The 14,765-nt window shown below is 53.7% G+C and overlaps 1 protein-coding gene and 1 non-coding gene across 2 annotated transcripts; one reads left to right on the top strand and one right to left on the bottom strand.

Moving 5' to 3' along the window:
- The first annotated feature begins 273 nt into the window (after nucleotides 1–273).
- TRNAQ-CUG (transfer RNA glutamine (anticodon CUG)) lies at nucleotides 274–346 on the top strand. Its single transcript has one exon. It is a non-coding gene; the product is annotated as a tRNA-Gln (tRNA).
- A 7,487-nt stretch (nucleotides 347–7,833) lies between these two features.
- On the bottom strand, nucleotides 7,834–14,098 carry SNAI1 (snail family transcriptional repressor 1). The gene is made up of 3 exons (XM_007185308.2): nucleotides 13,928–14,098; nucleotides 12,655–13,182; nucleotides 7,834–8,869 (listed from the first exon to the last, which is right to left on the bottom strand). The coding sequence occupies exons 1-3, from the start codon at nucleotides 14,007–14,009 to the stop codon at nucleotides 8,685–8,687; spliced, it is 795 nt and encodes a 264-aa protein (XP_007185370.1). The 5' UTR covers nucleotides 14,010–14,098; the 3' UTR covers nucleotides 7,834–8,684.
- Between the last annotated feature and the right edge of the window lie 667 nt (nucleotides 14,099–14,765).

Below are 14,765 nucleotides of genomic sequence, written 5' to 3'. Positions count from 1 at the left end.
ATGGGTTTCCTTGGGGGAGTCCCACCCTAAGCACCCTCCTGGGTGATACATGGCGCTCCTTTCTCCTTGCTGTCACCTTTTCAGCACATCTAAAATGTTTTTTCAGGCCACAGCACCAGCTAAATAGAATTGGGTTTGGGAGCACTGGTTCCCCTCACCTGAGGCCCTTCCAGCTTGTACCCACAGAGGGATGGGGGACATAGGACTTCACAGAGAGTCTTCAGCTCCCCTGGGCCCTGCCACCTGGCCACTCGAGGCTCCAGGGGAGGGATTTCCCTGGTGGTCCAGTGGCTAAGACTCTGCACTCTGAATGCAGGGGGCCCTGGTTCGATCCCTGGTCAGGGAACTAGATCCCACATGCTGCAACTAAGAGTTTGCATGTGGCAGCTAAAGATCCTGCATGCTGCAACTAAAGATCCTGCGTGCCGCAACTAAGACCTGGCGCAGCCAAATAAATAAATTTAAAAAAATAAATAAAAACTTTGCAATACCTTATTTATTTATTTATTTTTTAATTTTTTGGCTGCATTGGGTCTTCGTTGCTGTGCGTGGGCTTTCTCTAGTTGTGGAGACCGGAGGCTACTCTTTGTTGCGGTGTGCGGCCTTCTCATTGCGGTGGCTTCTCTTTGTTGTGGGGCACGGGCTCTAGGCACACGGGCTGCAGTAGTTGTGGCTCATGGGCTCTAGAGCACAGGCTCAGTAGTTGTGGCTCGCGGGCTCTAGAGCGCAGGCTAAGTAGTTGTGGCACACGGGCTTAGTTGCTCCGCGGCATGTGGGATCTTCCCGGACCAGGGCTCGAACCCGTGTCCCCTGCATTGGCAGGCGGATTCTTAACCACTGTGCCACCAGGGAAGTCCCAATAATAGCCAATGTTTACAGAGGCTTTCCTCTATGCCAGGCCCGAGGCCAAGCAATTTATAAATATTCATTCATTTAATCTGTACAACAACCCCCAGAAGGAGGGGCTGTCCTACAGATGAGGAAATGGACACAGAGAGGTTGAGCAACATGCTCTAGGTCACACAGCAGGTAGGCCATGGAGGAGAAATGTGAACCTAGGCAGTCTGGCTCCAGAGCCTTATACCTGTATGACCTAAGGTTGTTATGTGGATGAAATCAGGTAATCTGTGCAAAACAGATAGTGAACTGTCATGAGCTGTTTATTGTTGTTATTATTATCATTGTTATTATTATTATTTGCCTGACTGGTTGCTCTTTGCCTCACTGAGTCTTTATTTCCCTCAGTTGCTGAAAAATCCGGACAAGGCATTGTCCTTGCCCCCGCTCCCTCATTCCCAGATATCTCTCCACTGCATCCTTTCCTCTGCCTCATCTGACACCAAGAGGGCGGGGAGTCTGTACTGCTGGTTTTGCTCCCTACACAGCTGCCCATGGGATCGTCCCGAAGAATGTATTCATTCATGTTCCTCCCCTGCTCAAACCCTCCCACCCCTCCTGAGTGCCCCCAGGGTAAGTCCAAAATTGCCCCCCAGGGACTTCCCTGGTGGTCCAGTGGTTAAGAATCCGCCTTCCAATGCAGGGGACATGGGTTTGATCCCTGGTCAGGGAACCAAGATCCCATATCCTGCGGGGCAACTAAGCCCGAGCGCCACAACTATTGAGCTTGCACGCCCCAAAGAGAGAGAAGCCCGCGTGCTGCAACTGAAGACCCGATGCAGCCCCAAAATAAAAAATTAAATAAATAAATAAAAATAAATCTTAAAAAAAAAAAAATTGCCCCCCAGGCCTACATGGCCCTGGTCCTAATCCCAGCAGACCTCTCTCACCTGGCTCCTATCCCCCTGCCCCTCTCACACAGTAACTTCTGAGATCTGGGGTGGGCAGAGATTTTGCCTAAAGACCTCTCTCTTCCAAGAACCACAGAGACAAAATCCGACTCCTCAGATCTCCTCCTAAGGGTCCCCCTCCTCCAGGCCAGCTTCCCAACTCTCCCTCAGGGTTTGTTGGGTGAATAATAAAAAGTTCCCAAATCCATTCCAGGCCCTGAGAAAGGCTTGTCACACCCTTGGCTGTAACCACCTGCAGGGGGTTAAATTGGGTCCCCCCCCCCACCACCCGCTGTCACCAAAAAAAATATATGTTCAAGTCCTAACCCCCAGATGTGTAAATATGACCTTATTTGAAAATCATGCTCTTGTAGATGTCATCAAACTAAGATGAGGTCATACTGGATTAGGGTAGGCTTTAAATCCAGTGACTGGTGTCCTTATAAGAAGAGTGGGTACACACTCAGAGAAATAAAGGCACAGAAGAAGCCCACGTGAACATGGAGGCAGAGACCAGTGATGCAGCTACAAGCCAAGGCTACCGGGAGCCGCCAGAAGCTGGAAGAGGCAAAGAAGGAGTCGCCCCCTAGAGCCTTGGGAGGGGGTATGGCTCAGCTGACACTTGACTTTGGACTTCTAGCCTCCAGAACTGTGACAGAATAAATTTCTGCTGTTTTAAGCCACCCAACTTGCAGTAGTTTTTTATGGCAACCACAGGAAACTAATTTTTCACCCAACTGTGGGCACCCAGAGTGGGTCTAAGGCCCTAGGTACAGAGGGAAGTCGGACCAAACAAGCTCTTGCCAGGTGGGTGGTCCTGCCCTCATGGAGCTCCTAGTCTGAAACTTCTCCTGGTCTTCAGGGACCACACAGGATACCCCACCCCACTGGGTACCGTTGGGGACTGAACTCTCTTTTCCTGGTCCTACACCACCCCTCTATCTATGCCCACCTTTGGCTGGCTACCTGGCTGAAGAAGGATGTGTGGTGTTTCTAGAAGACATGTTAAAGGACAGAACGGGCCCCTCTACGTGAGAGAGTCTAGGCAGGCAAGTGTAGTAGGTAGAGACCCAGATTCTGTTCTACTTCCATTTAAAAAGTTTTAATTACACCCACCCCAAAGGGAGAAGGAACAAAATGACAACAGTAATAAAAGAACTCAGGGTTTCAATCCCAGCTCTGCCACTTACTTGCTGTGTGACCCTGGACAAGTTACTTAACCTCTTTGGGTCTTGGTTTCCTCTTTCTTGAGTCAGTTGTGAAGGTTTAATGAGTTAATCTATACGAGGCACTCAGCACAGGGCCTGGCACATAGAAAGTGCCCCATGAGAATGGTGACAACGTTGTACTTCCTAGGGGCACACATATATTCATTCATCATTCATTCAGCAAAGTTTTACAGAGTGTGCTCCTCCTGTGAGAGAGACGAGAGGCACCGCGAGACTGCACTATGAACAAAGCAGACGAAGTTTCCACCTGCGTGGAGCTGCCATTCTAGTGGGGAAGAGAGTCAACAGAGAAACTGTGGATAGTGAAATACATGGATTGTCGGATGGTGACAAGTGCTATGGAGAAAAAAAAAACAAAACAAAACAGGGCAGGGCATGGGGGCTGGAATGTAAAGGGGAGAGGGATGGTGGGGGAGACCAGCCACGTGAGCTTCTCTGGGGGCTGAGTCTTCCTGGCAGAGGAACAGCAAGTGCAAAGGCCCTGAGGTGGCAGAGGACCCCTCGTGACTGGAGGAAGTGAGGGGGGTAGGGGAGGGGATGAGGCAGAGGTGATGGGGCCAGATCGTGCAGGCCCCTGTGGGCCAAGGTGAGGACTTTGGCTTTTCCTGTGAGTGAGATTGGAGCCATATGTGCATGTAAATATTTATTGTTTTAATCTAGAAGATATAAACTAAGCCCTTCACAGTGGCACGCTGGAGACAGTAAAGGCATCAGGATAGGGTGTGTTGATCACAGATCACTTGAGCCTCACATCTAATCTTTTCATTTTTTCTTTTTTAATGAAAGAATAAATTTCCCTAACATTTGTGAAATTGACAATTTGAAAGCAAAAAGGAGCAAGGAGGACCCAGATCCCTGCTCGCCAGAGTACCCCCCCATCCCAGCTCAAGGGACATCCATGAGTAAGCCACCGGATCACTAATGGGGCCCAGATGTGCCCAGAGGTGGCCCTGGCCGCAGACCTGCCTGCCTGGACACTTGCACGGAGACCAGCTTTACAGCCAGTTTATTTCCTGGACTCGTTTTAAAGAAAAATCCAGGGGAGGATCTAAGGGCCTGGCCAGACCCTGCTCCTCCCCACCCAATCTTTCCCAACCCACAGCTCTGAGCTGCTGCCCAGACAGAGGAGGGTAGTTCTTCCCTACGGTAGAAAGCAAACCAGTAAAAATAGAAGGAATGATGGAGCTAGAAAAATCACCATTTGGCAACCACCATAATAATAATTGATTTAGGGAGAAAACACCAGCGAGGGCTAAACCTCGTGGGTGGAAGTTTGAGGAGTAATGTGATATTCACGTGGCCCTGGAAGGTCTCCCCATAAGATACGGACTAAGTACAAAAGGGGAAAAAGAGGGACTTTATCCAGGCGACACCTGGCAGACACCACCTTAACCAAGTGATCAAAGTTGACGTCACCAGGAATGGGACAAACTGACGTCATGTGCCCCATGATACGTTGCACTGAGAAGGATGCAGCCCCACCGCTGTGGTTCTGCCAAAAGTGCACAGCTCAGATCTCATCATGAGGAAGCATTGGGAAAATCCAAACTGAGGGACGTTCTATAAAATACCTGGCCTGAACTCTTCAAAAATATCAGAGTCACAGGGGCTTCCCTGGTGGTATGGTGGTTAAGAATCCGCCTGCCAATGCAGGGGACACAAGTTCGAGCCCTGGTCTGGGAGGATCCCACATGCTGCGGAGCAACTAAGCCCGTGCGCCACAACTACTGAACCCGCGAGCCACAGCTACTGAGCTCGCGTGCCACAACTACTGAAGCCTGCAGGCCCCAGAGCCTGGTCTCTGCAACAAGAGAAGCCACCGCAATGAGAAGCCCATGCACTGCAATGAAGAGTAACCCCCGCTCGCCACAACTAGCGAAAGCCTGCACACAGCAATGAAGACCCAATGCAGCCAAAAATAAATAAATAAATTTATTAAAAAAAAAAAAAGTCAGACTCACAAAAGACCAAGGAAGGAGCTGTTCCAGAATAAGAGAGACTAAAGAGGACAAGTAAATGTAACATGGGATCTGGATCTCTCCCCATCCCCTAAAGTGTTACGGAGGGCATCACTGGGGCAGTTGGGGAAACTTGATTATGACTGTGGATTGGATAATAGCATCGCACCAACGCTAAATTTCCCGATTTTGATCATTGAACTGTGGTCATATGAAAGAACGTTCTTATCCTTAAGAAATACCCGCTGAAATACTTCGTGGTAAAGGGGCATCATGCCTACAACTTACTCTCAAATGGTTCAGAAAAAAAAAAAAGTGGGCATGTGTATGTGCGTATACAGAGAGAGAAAATGCAGACTTGCATTTGATAAAATGCCAATCGAAAGATTCCAGTTTATTGTACTTTTCTTGCAACTTTTCTCTCAGGTTGAAACTATTGCAAAATCAAAAGTTTTAAAGAAATCTAAAAAGCCTGGCTCCCTGCTCTCTCCTGCCTGCCTCCATCCACCCCATTCTACCCCTGCACCCGCCTAGAGATGGCTTTGATTGTTTTATTGTAAATCCTTCCAGAGTTTCTGTATGCAAATACAAACAAGAATGAATAACATGCTCAATTCCACCCTTCTTCCCACAAAAGGGAGCATGGTCTGCATGTTATTTTTTTCACTTAGCTAAATGTGGCTGAGTGGGGGCTTGTCCACATCAGAACACAGGAACCATTCTTCTTTTTATCCCCACTCCCGCTACCGGGTCCAACATCTCCTTTAAATAATCCCTAGTAACTCGCACCCACCAGCGCTCAGGTGTGCCTGGCACAGCGCTGGGGGCGCAGCTGCTACAGATTCTTCAATCCAACCATCCCCCGAGGCCTCCACCCCTCTGGGCCAGGCCAGCAGTCATCCCTCTGCCTTGGGCCTTTCACTGGCTCCCAGCTCTGACTTGGCTAACTCCATTCTCCACCAGGATGGGGGGAATCAGTGTAAAAGTAAAGCAGGCCTCATGGCTCCCCTGCTTAAAATGTCCCCGTGGCTGCCCTCTGGGCTCAACAAAATCCAACTCCTCCTCACCACCTGCACAAGTGCTGCAGGAGCTGGACCAGCTCATCAATCCCACCTGGTCCCCCCCAGCCTCTCTGCCACCCTGGTGTTTTTCGGCATCGTGGCAAGCTTATTCCAGCCCCGGAGTCTTTGCACTTGCTGCTCCCTCGCGAGGCTGGAGCTCTCTTCTCCAGGTCTCCGCTGGAATGGGCGCTGGGCTGCAGCTCTCCTGCCTTATCGGAGGGTGCCCTACCCCATCACTCTCTAGTAGGCGCTCTCTTTAATTCCATCTTGGCACGTCACTGTAGGAAAGCGGCTTATTTAATCACTTGTTTGTTTTCTGTCTCCCCCGCTAAAACATTAGTTCCCTGAGTGCAGGGACTGTCTCTCTGTTCAGGGCTGTAACCCTGGGGCCTAGAACAGGGCCTGGCACACACGGGGCTCATCAAAACCGATTGGATGGACATCCCTTTACAGTCTCCGGGGAGGAAGGCGCTGTCATCACCCTATTTTAGAGGCAGCAACTGGGGGTCCGAGAGGCAGAGAGCCTTGCTCCAAGGCCTTGCGAGCCAAGGGCATGAGCCTGGCACCTGACTCCCAGAATGATCAGAGCCTCGTGCACCCACGTTGAATGCCAGCTGGGAGTTTCCATGAGGCCCATCCCTCTGGGAGTGTGTGAAATCAATTATTCATTCACCATCAATGTCAGCACCTACTACGGGTGGATGTATGACACCCAGGGACGTGGGACACAGTAGGCCTTCAGCAAATTGACGCCCAAGCCCCCAGCCCCCCACCGACTCCCTAACTTCCCTTCAGGGAGGCCAGCTACAATTTGGCGATTGTTAGAGAACTTTTTTTTTTTCTTTTGGGAGGAAAGCTGCAAGTCATTAAGGGCTGCTCCCGGCCTGCGGGTCACCATTTCCTGTTTAGAAGAAAGAATCATCTCTCCTTTGGAACACGAAGCTCCCCCGCCCCCAGCCTGACTCTGGGGCTCTGGGACGCCCGCTCAGCTCCCCGCAGGAAACTGGCACCTTCGGCACCTTTTGTGCTCAAAAAGGACACTCATTTTCTCCTGGCCCCAGGAGGGCCCCAGAGGTGAGGTCACCATGACAGCCTGCCGGCAGTGAATTATCTCAGCCCGGGACGCAAGCTGACCGTCTTCCCGTCCTGTCCTGTCCTCGAGCAGGAAGCAGAATGACCCCTACCCTTTGGCCTGGCTTCTCACCCTCCCGACTCCAGCCAGCCAATTTCCTTGCATCAAAGGCCATTTGGTACCCAGGGGCCAGACAGAGGTGTGGGTCTGACAGGGAGGCCGGAGCGGGGCCTGGAGCCCTTGGAAACAGGAAGGACGTCCTCTGTCCCCTTCTTGCTCGTTGCATTCCACTCCCTCATCTGGGAGCAGCGCCGCTCCCTCCCCAAAAGACCTGCAGTGCTGGGGAAGGCCCCACAGCAGGCCTAGCTGCTAAGACCCAGGAGCCCGCTTCTCGCCCTGTGGGCCTGGTCGGCTTCAAAACGGGAGCAGGAGAGGAGTAAGCGCCGCAGTGTAGAGACCACTAAGAAACCTGCACACACAGCCCTACTGCTCACTGGCCCACAGGTGTTTCCCAACCTCCGCATCGGACAGGACATCCAGGCTCGGAGGAAAACCCATCTGCACAAACAAGGTCCCTGACAAACCCAGAGGTCCAAAGCCATGTGATGTTTAAGAGGCCAAGATTTAAGGCTGTGTCAGGAGTATCTGAGCTCCACGAATCCCTGCCCCCTCCTCCCTCCCTAAAGGCCCTTTAAAATACCCACTCCACTATAAAACCAAGTAGACTTTTTTATATATAAATTAACCACTTTATTGAATATCAATAAACCGAACATATAACTATACAAAACGTTTCCTTAGTACAAAATGTCGCTTGCAATATAAATACCAGTGTACCTTTAAAAATGTAAACATCTTCCTCCCGGGCCCACCTGTCGGGCCCCCGAAAATAGTTCCGGGAGACACATCAGTGGAGCCGAAGCACCCCACTTGGGCCCCGGACAAGTGAAGGCAATTATTCACAGTCCCTTTGGAGACGTTGTTAAATTGCCCGTGAAACAGGTGCCACCATGACAAACAGGAGGCTGAAATAGCTGCCCAGGCCCTGGGGCATCCTGGGGTCTAGACGCCGTCCTTGTGTCAGGGACCACCCCCGCGAGTGCACCTGGGGGTGGATGTTTGCATAGTTAGTTGCACCTTCTGGAGGGGGTGGCCTGAGGGTTCCTGTAGGGGAGGCTGGGGTCCCCTGAGTGGGGTGGGAGCTTCTCATCAGTCTGCTGGCTTTTGTTCTGGAGCTCAAAGCAGCTGTATCCAAACAGCTCTGGATACACAAACCCACGCAGAAAGGCCAACTCCAGAACACTCTGGAGCAGCGGCTGCCAGGAGGGGGTCTCTGCTGCAAGCCACTCTCCCATCAGCCGTCCACAGAAAGGCCCCCCTCAGAGCCCGGTGAGGCGCTCAGAGCAGAGGACTGGGAAATGGTCCTCAGAGTCCTGGGGGGCCAACACAGCCAGAAGGCGGAGCTCAGGAGGGAACTCTGCGGCAGCGAGAAGGATGCTGGGTCCTTTCTTCTGGAGTTGGGGGAGGCCACTGCATGGTGGGGGGAGGGCCCGGAGAGGCGCAAGGAGCCTTGAGAGTCAGCGGGGCCCCCCTGAGCAGCCTGACTCTTGGTGCTTGTGGAGCAGGGACATTCGGGAGAAGGTTCTGGAGCACGTCTTGCACTGGTACTTTTTGACATCCGAGTGGGTCTGGAGATGGGCCCGCAGGTTGGAGCGGTCAGCGAAGGCGCGGCTGCAGTGGGGGCAGGAGAAGGGCTTTTCGCCTGGGGAGAGACGACAGGAGGGAGCTGAGTGAGACTCAGCCACTTGGGAGAACAGCTGATGTCTACTGAAATCCCCACCCACCCCCGGCTCACCCCAACCTTGAGGAACTCCTGCGACCCAGAAAAGCCAGGCCATACAGTGTCCAAAGGCCTGGATTTGGCAGGGAGCGCTGCTGCTTCCCACTGTGTGGCCCTGAGCAAGTCAGCTGGCTTCTCTGAGCCTCCATTTGCTCATCTGTAAAATGGAGCTGTTCATCCCCCACTCATAGAGGCTGGTAATTGAGAGAAGGTTGAATCAAGTACTTTTCCTGCCCTGCCAGCAGGAAGTGCTCAACAATGACAGTGATGGCAACTGTGTTTGCTGAACACTTTGTGCCAGGGACAGTGGAAGCATTTTACACTATCTCATTTAACCCCACCTTTGTCCTGAGTTTAGAGATGGTGAATCTGAGGCACAGGGAATATGCAGCGTCTCAGCAAGAACCAAATAGCCCGACTCCAGCGCCCTTGATTTTAACCACTACACAGACTGCCCCTCAGTTAAGGGGGCTGTAATGGGTGTTGCTTATTAACCCCTGGATTTACTTCCTCTTGGAGACAAAGCTTAAGAGTCAGCCTTAAAGCCCCACCCCACCCCCATCCCCCAGCAGGTCACTCCTTTATCCTGCTTCCCCATCAACTCGGATCACACTCAGGGTAGTTTCAAGTCTGTCCGTCCCCCAATCAGACTGAGTCCCATGAGGGCAGGATCCCACACCCCCCCCCCGACCCCGAATCTATTCCAAGCTTCCAGCCTAAGGCCCAGAACCCCCAAGAGGCTACAGAAACCTTTTACCTTATGACTTATTTTTTTAAAAAAAACCCCACCTGTGGCCCTCATTCACCTGCCCGGCCAGGCTGTATTGAGAAGAGTCTTGCACTCGGGGCTGGGTACACAGTGAGAGCTCAATAAATGCTTGTACAACAATAAGTCTTTTTTTTATAAAGGTCTCAGAAGAGCCTGACTCCTCAATCACCACCAGAAAACACCATTCACCAACTTTTCATAATTCCTGCCCCAATCAAGAGACTGTAACTCACATTCCAGAAACGTCAAATGCTGTGTTTCGTTTTTTCCTGGGGCTGCAGCATTTCCCAAATAAAGTCAGAAGGGTAACGCATTAAACAAATACTAATCAGGCTCCTACCACAGGCCAGGCACTATTCTGTAATACTGAACAGTCTTTTCCAGAAGAAACTACATTCTCCTATCCTTCCATTCCCAGCCTTATATGCCCCTAGGCCAAGGCCCTCTAGTTGAATCCCAGTGCTGGAATTGAGAGCTGGGAATGAATGAATTCCATGAGCCTTCTGGGTGCCTGGGGCGCTGCGCTGAGCAGGGAGGGCGGGGTCCAGAAGTCAGATGCCTGCGGCCCACTGTGGAACCACGTTCATGGGCTCAGTCTCCTGGGGCAGGTATACAAGGAAACAGGCCACCGGCAGAGAGCAGGGACCTAGCCAGAGGATTGGGGAAGGGACACCTGAGTAACCTGCTCTGCCGTTATTGAGCTGCCTCTGCATACCAGGCCGGAAGGGTTTGATGACTGCAGTCTACAAGGTCCAAGGGAAGTTCCTCCTCATTCACACACTCCTTCGTGAACTCAGGGCCCATGCTATGCAGGTCTGGAAAAGGGGAAGGAGTCCTGTAATCCCCACTGCCCCCTCACCCCCTTGGCCGAGGTGAAGGAGCCCTGGCTCCAGCCTATGGGCTGTGACTTGGGAAAGTGACTTCCTTCTCTATGCCTCAGTTTCCACACCTGTAAGATGGGGTTTATGACGGCACCTCTCTCTTAGGACTGTTGGTGGATTTACCGCCTTGACACAGGTGAAGGAAGCCCTGAGCACCACGCCTTCCCCCGCCTCCCGCACTGCCAAGTGCTCAGTGAATGTTATCTTTATGTTTCTTATGATTAGACACAAACCTGAACAAAGGGGCAGGCTTGATGGGATGTGAGGGGTGCAGCAGGAGGCAGTAGACCTCCACCCCTCGCGGATTCCCCCTCCCCAGCCCAGCCACGTCTTTATGGTGCTCCTGGAGTGTGAAATCGGCACCAGACCGGCGGGACAAAGGCCGCCAAGGGGGGCAGTGTACATGCGATACTCCCTGGATTAAAGCGGCCTGACACACTGCGGGCCAGCAGCTGCGGCCTGGAACAGGTGCTGGGCACCGCTGCCCCGTGCACCTGCTCCACCCCCCAGCCCCGCCTCCTGGGCGCACCATTAAGGCACACAATGGGAGTTGATGAGGATGGCACTGGTGCATTTCAACAGGCTTTTTGTGTCTGAGCCATGCCTTTACATTAAAATAATGTCCGAGTGGGAGGGGAAAGAAGTTGAGGGGCCCAGGGGAGCATCTGAGGGCTTCCACTCCTCCCAAATAGAGACCCCATCAGCTGGGCAGGCACCCAGGACAGAGTACAGGCAGTTGGACCCTTCCATGTTAAAATCAGGGGACCAAGTAAGAGACATGGGTAGTAGCCACAGTCTGCAAGCTGTGGAGGATGCCTCCCCCCGCACCCCCCACCCCGTAGGAGTAATGATGACACCAGTAATGCCTGCAAAATGCCAGGCTTCACAAACCACCTCACTGACCCTCACAGCTCACTCAGAGGTCAGCCACCGGATGAGGAAATGCCAGAACTGAGTCTCCAACCTGGCCAACCTGACCCCCAAAACCAACAGTCATGACCCTTGAACCCTCTTCTCCCTCAGCAGACACTCTCCAAAGAGCAGCCCCAAGCAGGGTTGCCTCCACCATTCATGTTCTGAAAAGGTGGAGTGGCTACCTTTTCTGCATTTCCAGAAAGCTAAAGACTAGAACAGGCTCCATTTCATAATTTTCTACACATACAGCATTGCATTTTTTGAAACATCAAGACATAATTGTGTTTTCTGCCAGCAAAGGTGTTCCCGGGTCTGCATGATAGGATTAAGATGATCTCTTCAGCAGTGTGAGTCGGGGTGGGGAGAGCAGATCTGAGAACCATGATGATATTATAAAGCGATTAAGGAGCCACTGAATCTAGACAACCCCCTATGAAATGCTACCATAACCCACCCTGTAAGATTATATTATAATCGGAGAGGCTCAGAGCGTTAAATCACTTGCTCAAAGACACACAGCATGGAAGCAGAATGAATACCAACTATGATTTTTGTGTGTACTGATCATGTACCAAGCACTGTCCCAGGTGATTTCTGTATGCTTTCTTTCATTTAACCAGAGCAAAAATCCTACAAGGTGTTTCTATGCTCATTTCACAGAGGAGGGTACTGAGGCTAAGAGAGGTGAAACAGCAGCCCAAAGTTTGGGGAAGATCCCAAAGCAGGATTCAGAGGCAGGTGGGGAGTCTGACAACATCCTGTCTGGCTGGGGGGGGGGGCGGGGGGGGGAAGGTGGAGCAGGGTGAGCCCCTTCACACCTGGCCCCAACAGCAAGGTGTTGGTTACACCTTTCCCATACCCAGCTCCAACCCATTTGGCTGAGGAACTGAGCCTGCAGAGGAACTTGTAAAAGTTATCTCCTTAGCCCATCTGCTTAGCTGATGAATGAACGAATGTTTCTGCCAAACTTTTCAGAGCCAGGCCCCTGAACTCTTGAGCTAGGAGTCAGGAGACTGGGCGGGGGTGGGGGGTGGGGGGCTCAGTTTCCACAATCTGAAAATAACAGCAAACCCATCTTACAAGAGCTGGCAGCAAAGGCAGGGGGACAGTGAGAAGGGCAGCCAGCCTGCAGGGGTACTCACCAGTGTGGGTCCGGACGTGGCCCTGCAGCAGCCAGGGCCTGGAGAAGGCCTTCCCGCAGGTGCTACAGACGCAAGGCAGCGTGTGGCTTCTGATGTGCATCTTAAGGGCACCCAGACTGATGTACTCCTTGTTGCAGTATTTGCAGTTGAAGGCCTTGCGAGACTGGGGGTCCTTGGCCACGGAGAGCCCAGCCAGCTGCTTGGGCAACTGGCCCAAGCCTGGGAAGGCAGCATAACCCTCGGCCTCCAGGGAGGAGGCTGAGGTGGAAGAGAAGGACGAAGGAGCTGGTGAGGGTGGGCTGGGGGGCTGGGAGCCTTTCCCGCTGTCCTCGTCAGACAGGGAGGTCAGCTCCACGGCCTTGGGGACCTCCTGGGGCAGAAGAGAGGCCCAGCCAATCGGCTGGGCTTGGGGTGCCAGGAGAGAGTCCCAGATGAGCGTAGGCAGTGAGGCCGTGGGATTGAGGACCTCAGGCGGCGGGATGGCTGCCAGCAGGTGGGCCTGGTCGTAGGGCTGCTGAAAAGTGAACTCTGGGGGGAGACAGGGAAAAGGGCAAGGTCAGGGATTAGATCATTCAGTCAGTCAGCAAACATTAGCCTGATGTGGGCCAGGGGCTGAGTGGGGATGGCACTCAATGCTTAGTAGATGAATAAAAAAGATTCATGACCAGGACAGACAGGTTCCTGCCCTGGCAGAGCCCCCTCCTCAGCCAGGTCACCTGGTTCTCCCATCTCAACCTCCAGATCTTACAGGAAGGACGCCCCCCTTCCCCAGCTCCAACTCAAGGAGGTCATTCTCAGGTCTCCTTCCTCCTGCGGTGCCCAAGTCCCCAGCCTGAGGCAAGACCCCCAGCTCCCTGGCCCCTAATCTCCCCAGCTGCCGAGGCACCACCCCTGTCCCCCTTCCATACACATCTCTTCTCCCACCCCCTCCCCCAAATCCTCTGGACTCCGGACTCTTTCCAGCCCCTGGCCGGCGTCTATCCAGACACAAGCCGCCTCCTCTCACTTCTGTGCTCTCGAGGCGCCCGGCTTCTCGGCGGTTAATTAGTCCCCTCAGCCCAAGACCACCGGCCTCTAAAAGCCCTCTCCCAATCTCCCGGATCCACCTGCCCCGGCCTATTCACACCCAGACTGTTATCTTTTGAGTCGACTTTGGCCCCTCGACTTTGGCCCCTCGATTTTGTCCCCAAGCGCCCTGCCTCTCAGGTGCCCCCCATGTAGCCTTCGCCTGCCTCCCCCAAACTCCCTGGGGTCCGGCACCCCGTCCACTCACCTGGAGAAGAGTCGTGGAGCTCGCTGTAATTGGGTCTCCGGCGGGAGCAGGCGGACTTCCTGACGAGGAAAGAGCGCGGCATGGTGGCCGAAGCACCGAGGGTAGCCGGGTCGTGCTGGGATCCCAAGACCCTCCACCCGCGAGGCCGTGCAACTGCGCTATGCGTGGATACTGGCCGCCAACTCCCTTAAGTACGCCAGCCGCGGGTGGGCGGGGCCTCCGACGGCCGCGCCCCTTTGTCACCTCCGCGCCAATCGAGGCGCGCCTTCGCTGGAGGCCACGCCCCAAGCAGGTGCGCCGGGGTCTGGCGGGGCTCGCGCCGCGTGGCGCTGGGAGCCGGGAGGGGCCGCTCGGGCGCTGGGCCTAGGGGCTGCACTCATCGCCCGGCTGCGGGCTGCCGGGGGCGGGGCGCCGGGAACCCCGGACTAGGCGGGACCCCCTTCGGGACCCGAGCTCCAGCCAGCCCGATGCGGCACGGTCGCCCGCCTCTGGCGCCCCCTGGCGCCGCGCGCCGCGGGTCTGGACACCTGACGTTCCGATACTGCCACCGCCTCGGGTTTGGGAAGGGCGTGCCTTCGCCCGTAAGGTGACTCGCAAAGAGCGTGGGATTGACAAGGGACAATACACAGTTCGGGGACGGAGAAGAGCAGTGGACTTCTGCACGTGGTTATTGACTGTGCAGTGCCACAGCCTTTTTTGCAAAGCAAACGGGCATCATCTAGAAAAATGCATTCGTTCCCTCAGTGTTTACTGAGTGCCCACTAACATGCCAGGCACTGTTACCGGAGCTGGGGGTACAGCCCTGAACAAAACACTCGGGGTCTCTGCTGAAGGGTAG

Source organism: Balaenoptera acutorostrata, chromosome 15 (genome assembly GCF_949987535.1).
Source record: "Balaenoptera acutorostrata chromosome 15, mBalAcu1.1, whole genome shotgun sequence".
Classification (NCBI taxonomy): domain Eukaryota; kingdom Metazoa; phylum Chordata; class Mammalia; order Artiodactyla; family Balaenopteridae; genus Balaenoptera; species Balaenoptera acutorostrata.
This window is presented reverse-complemented; position numbering and strand designations above follow the sequence as displayed.

Excerpts from the sequence above, each read along its gene's own strand:
- SNAI1 (XM_007185308.2), bottom strand. The coding sequence starts at position 14,009 with ATGCCGCGCTCTTTCCTCGTCAGGAAGTCCGCCTGCTCCCGCCGGAGA. Across the intron at positions 13,183-13,927 it reads GCTCCACGACTCTTCTCCAG|AGTTCACTTTTCAGCAGCCC; the intron begins GTGAGTGGACGG and ends GTCTCCCCCCAG. Across the intron at positions 8,870-12,654 it reads CCACGTCCGGACCCACACTG|GCGAAAAGCCCTTCTCCTGC; the intron begins GTGAGTACCCCT and ends GTCTCTCCCCAG.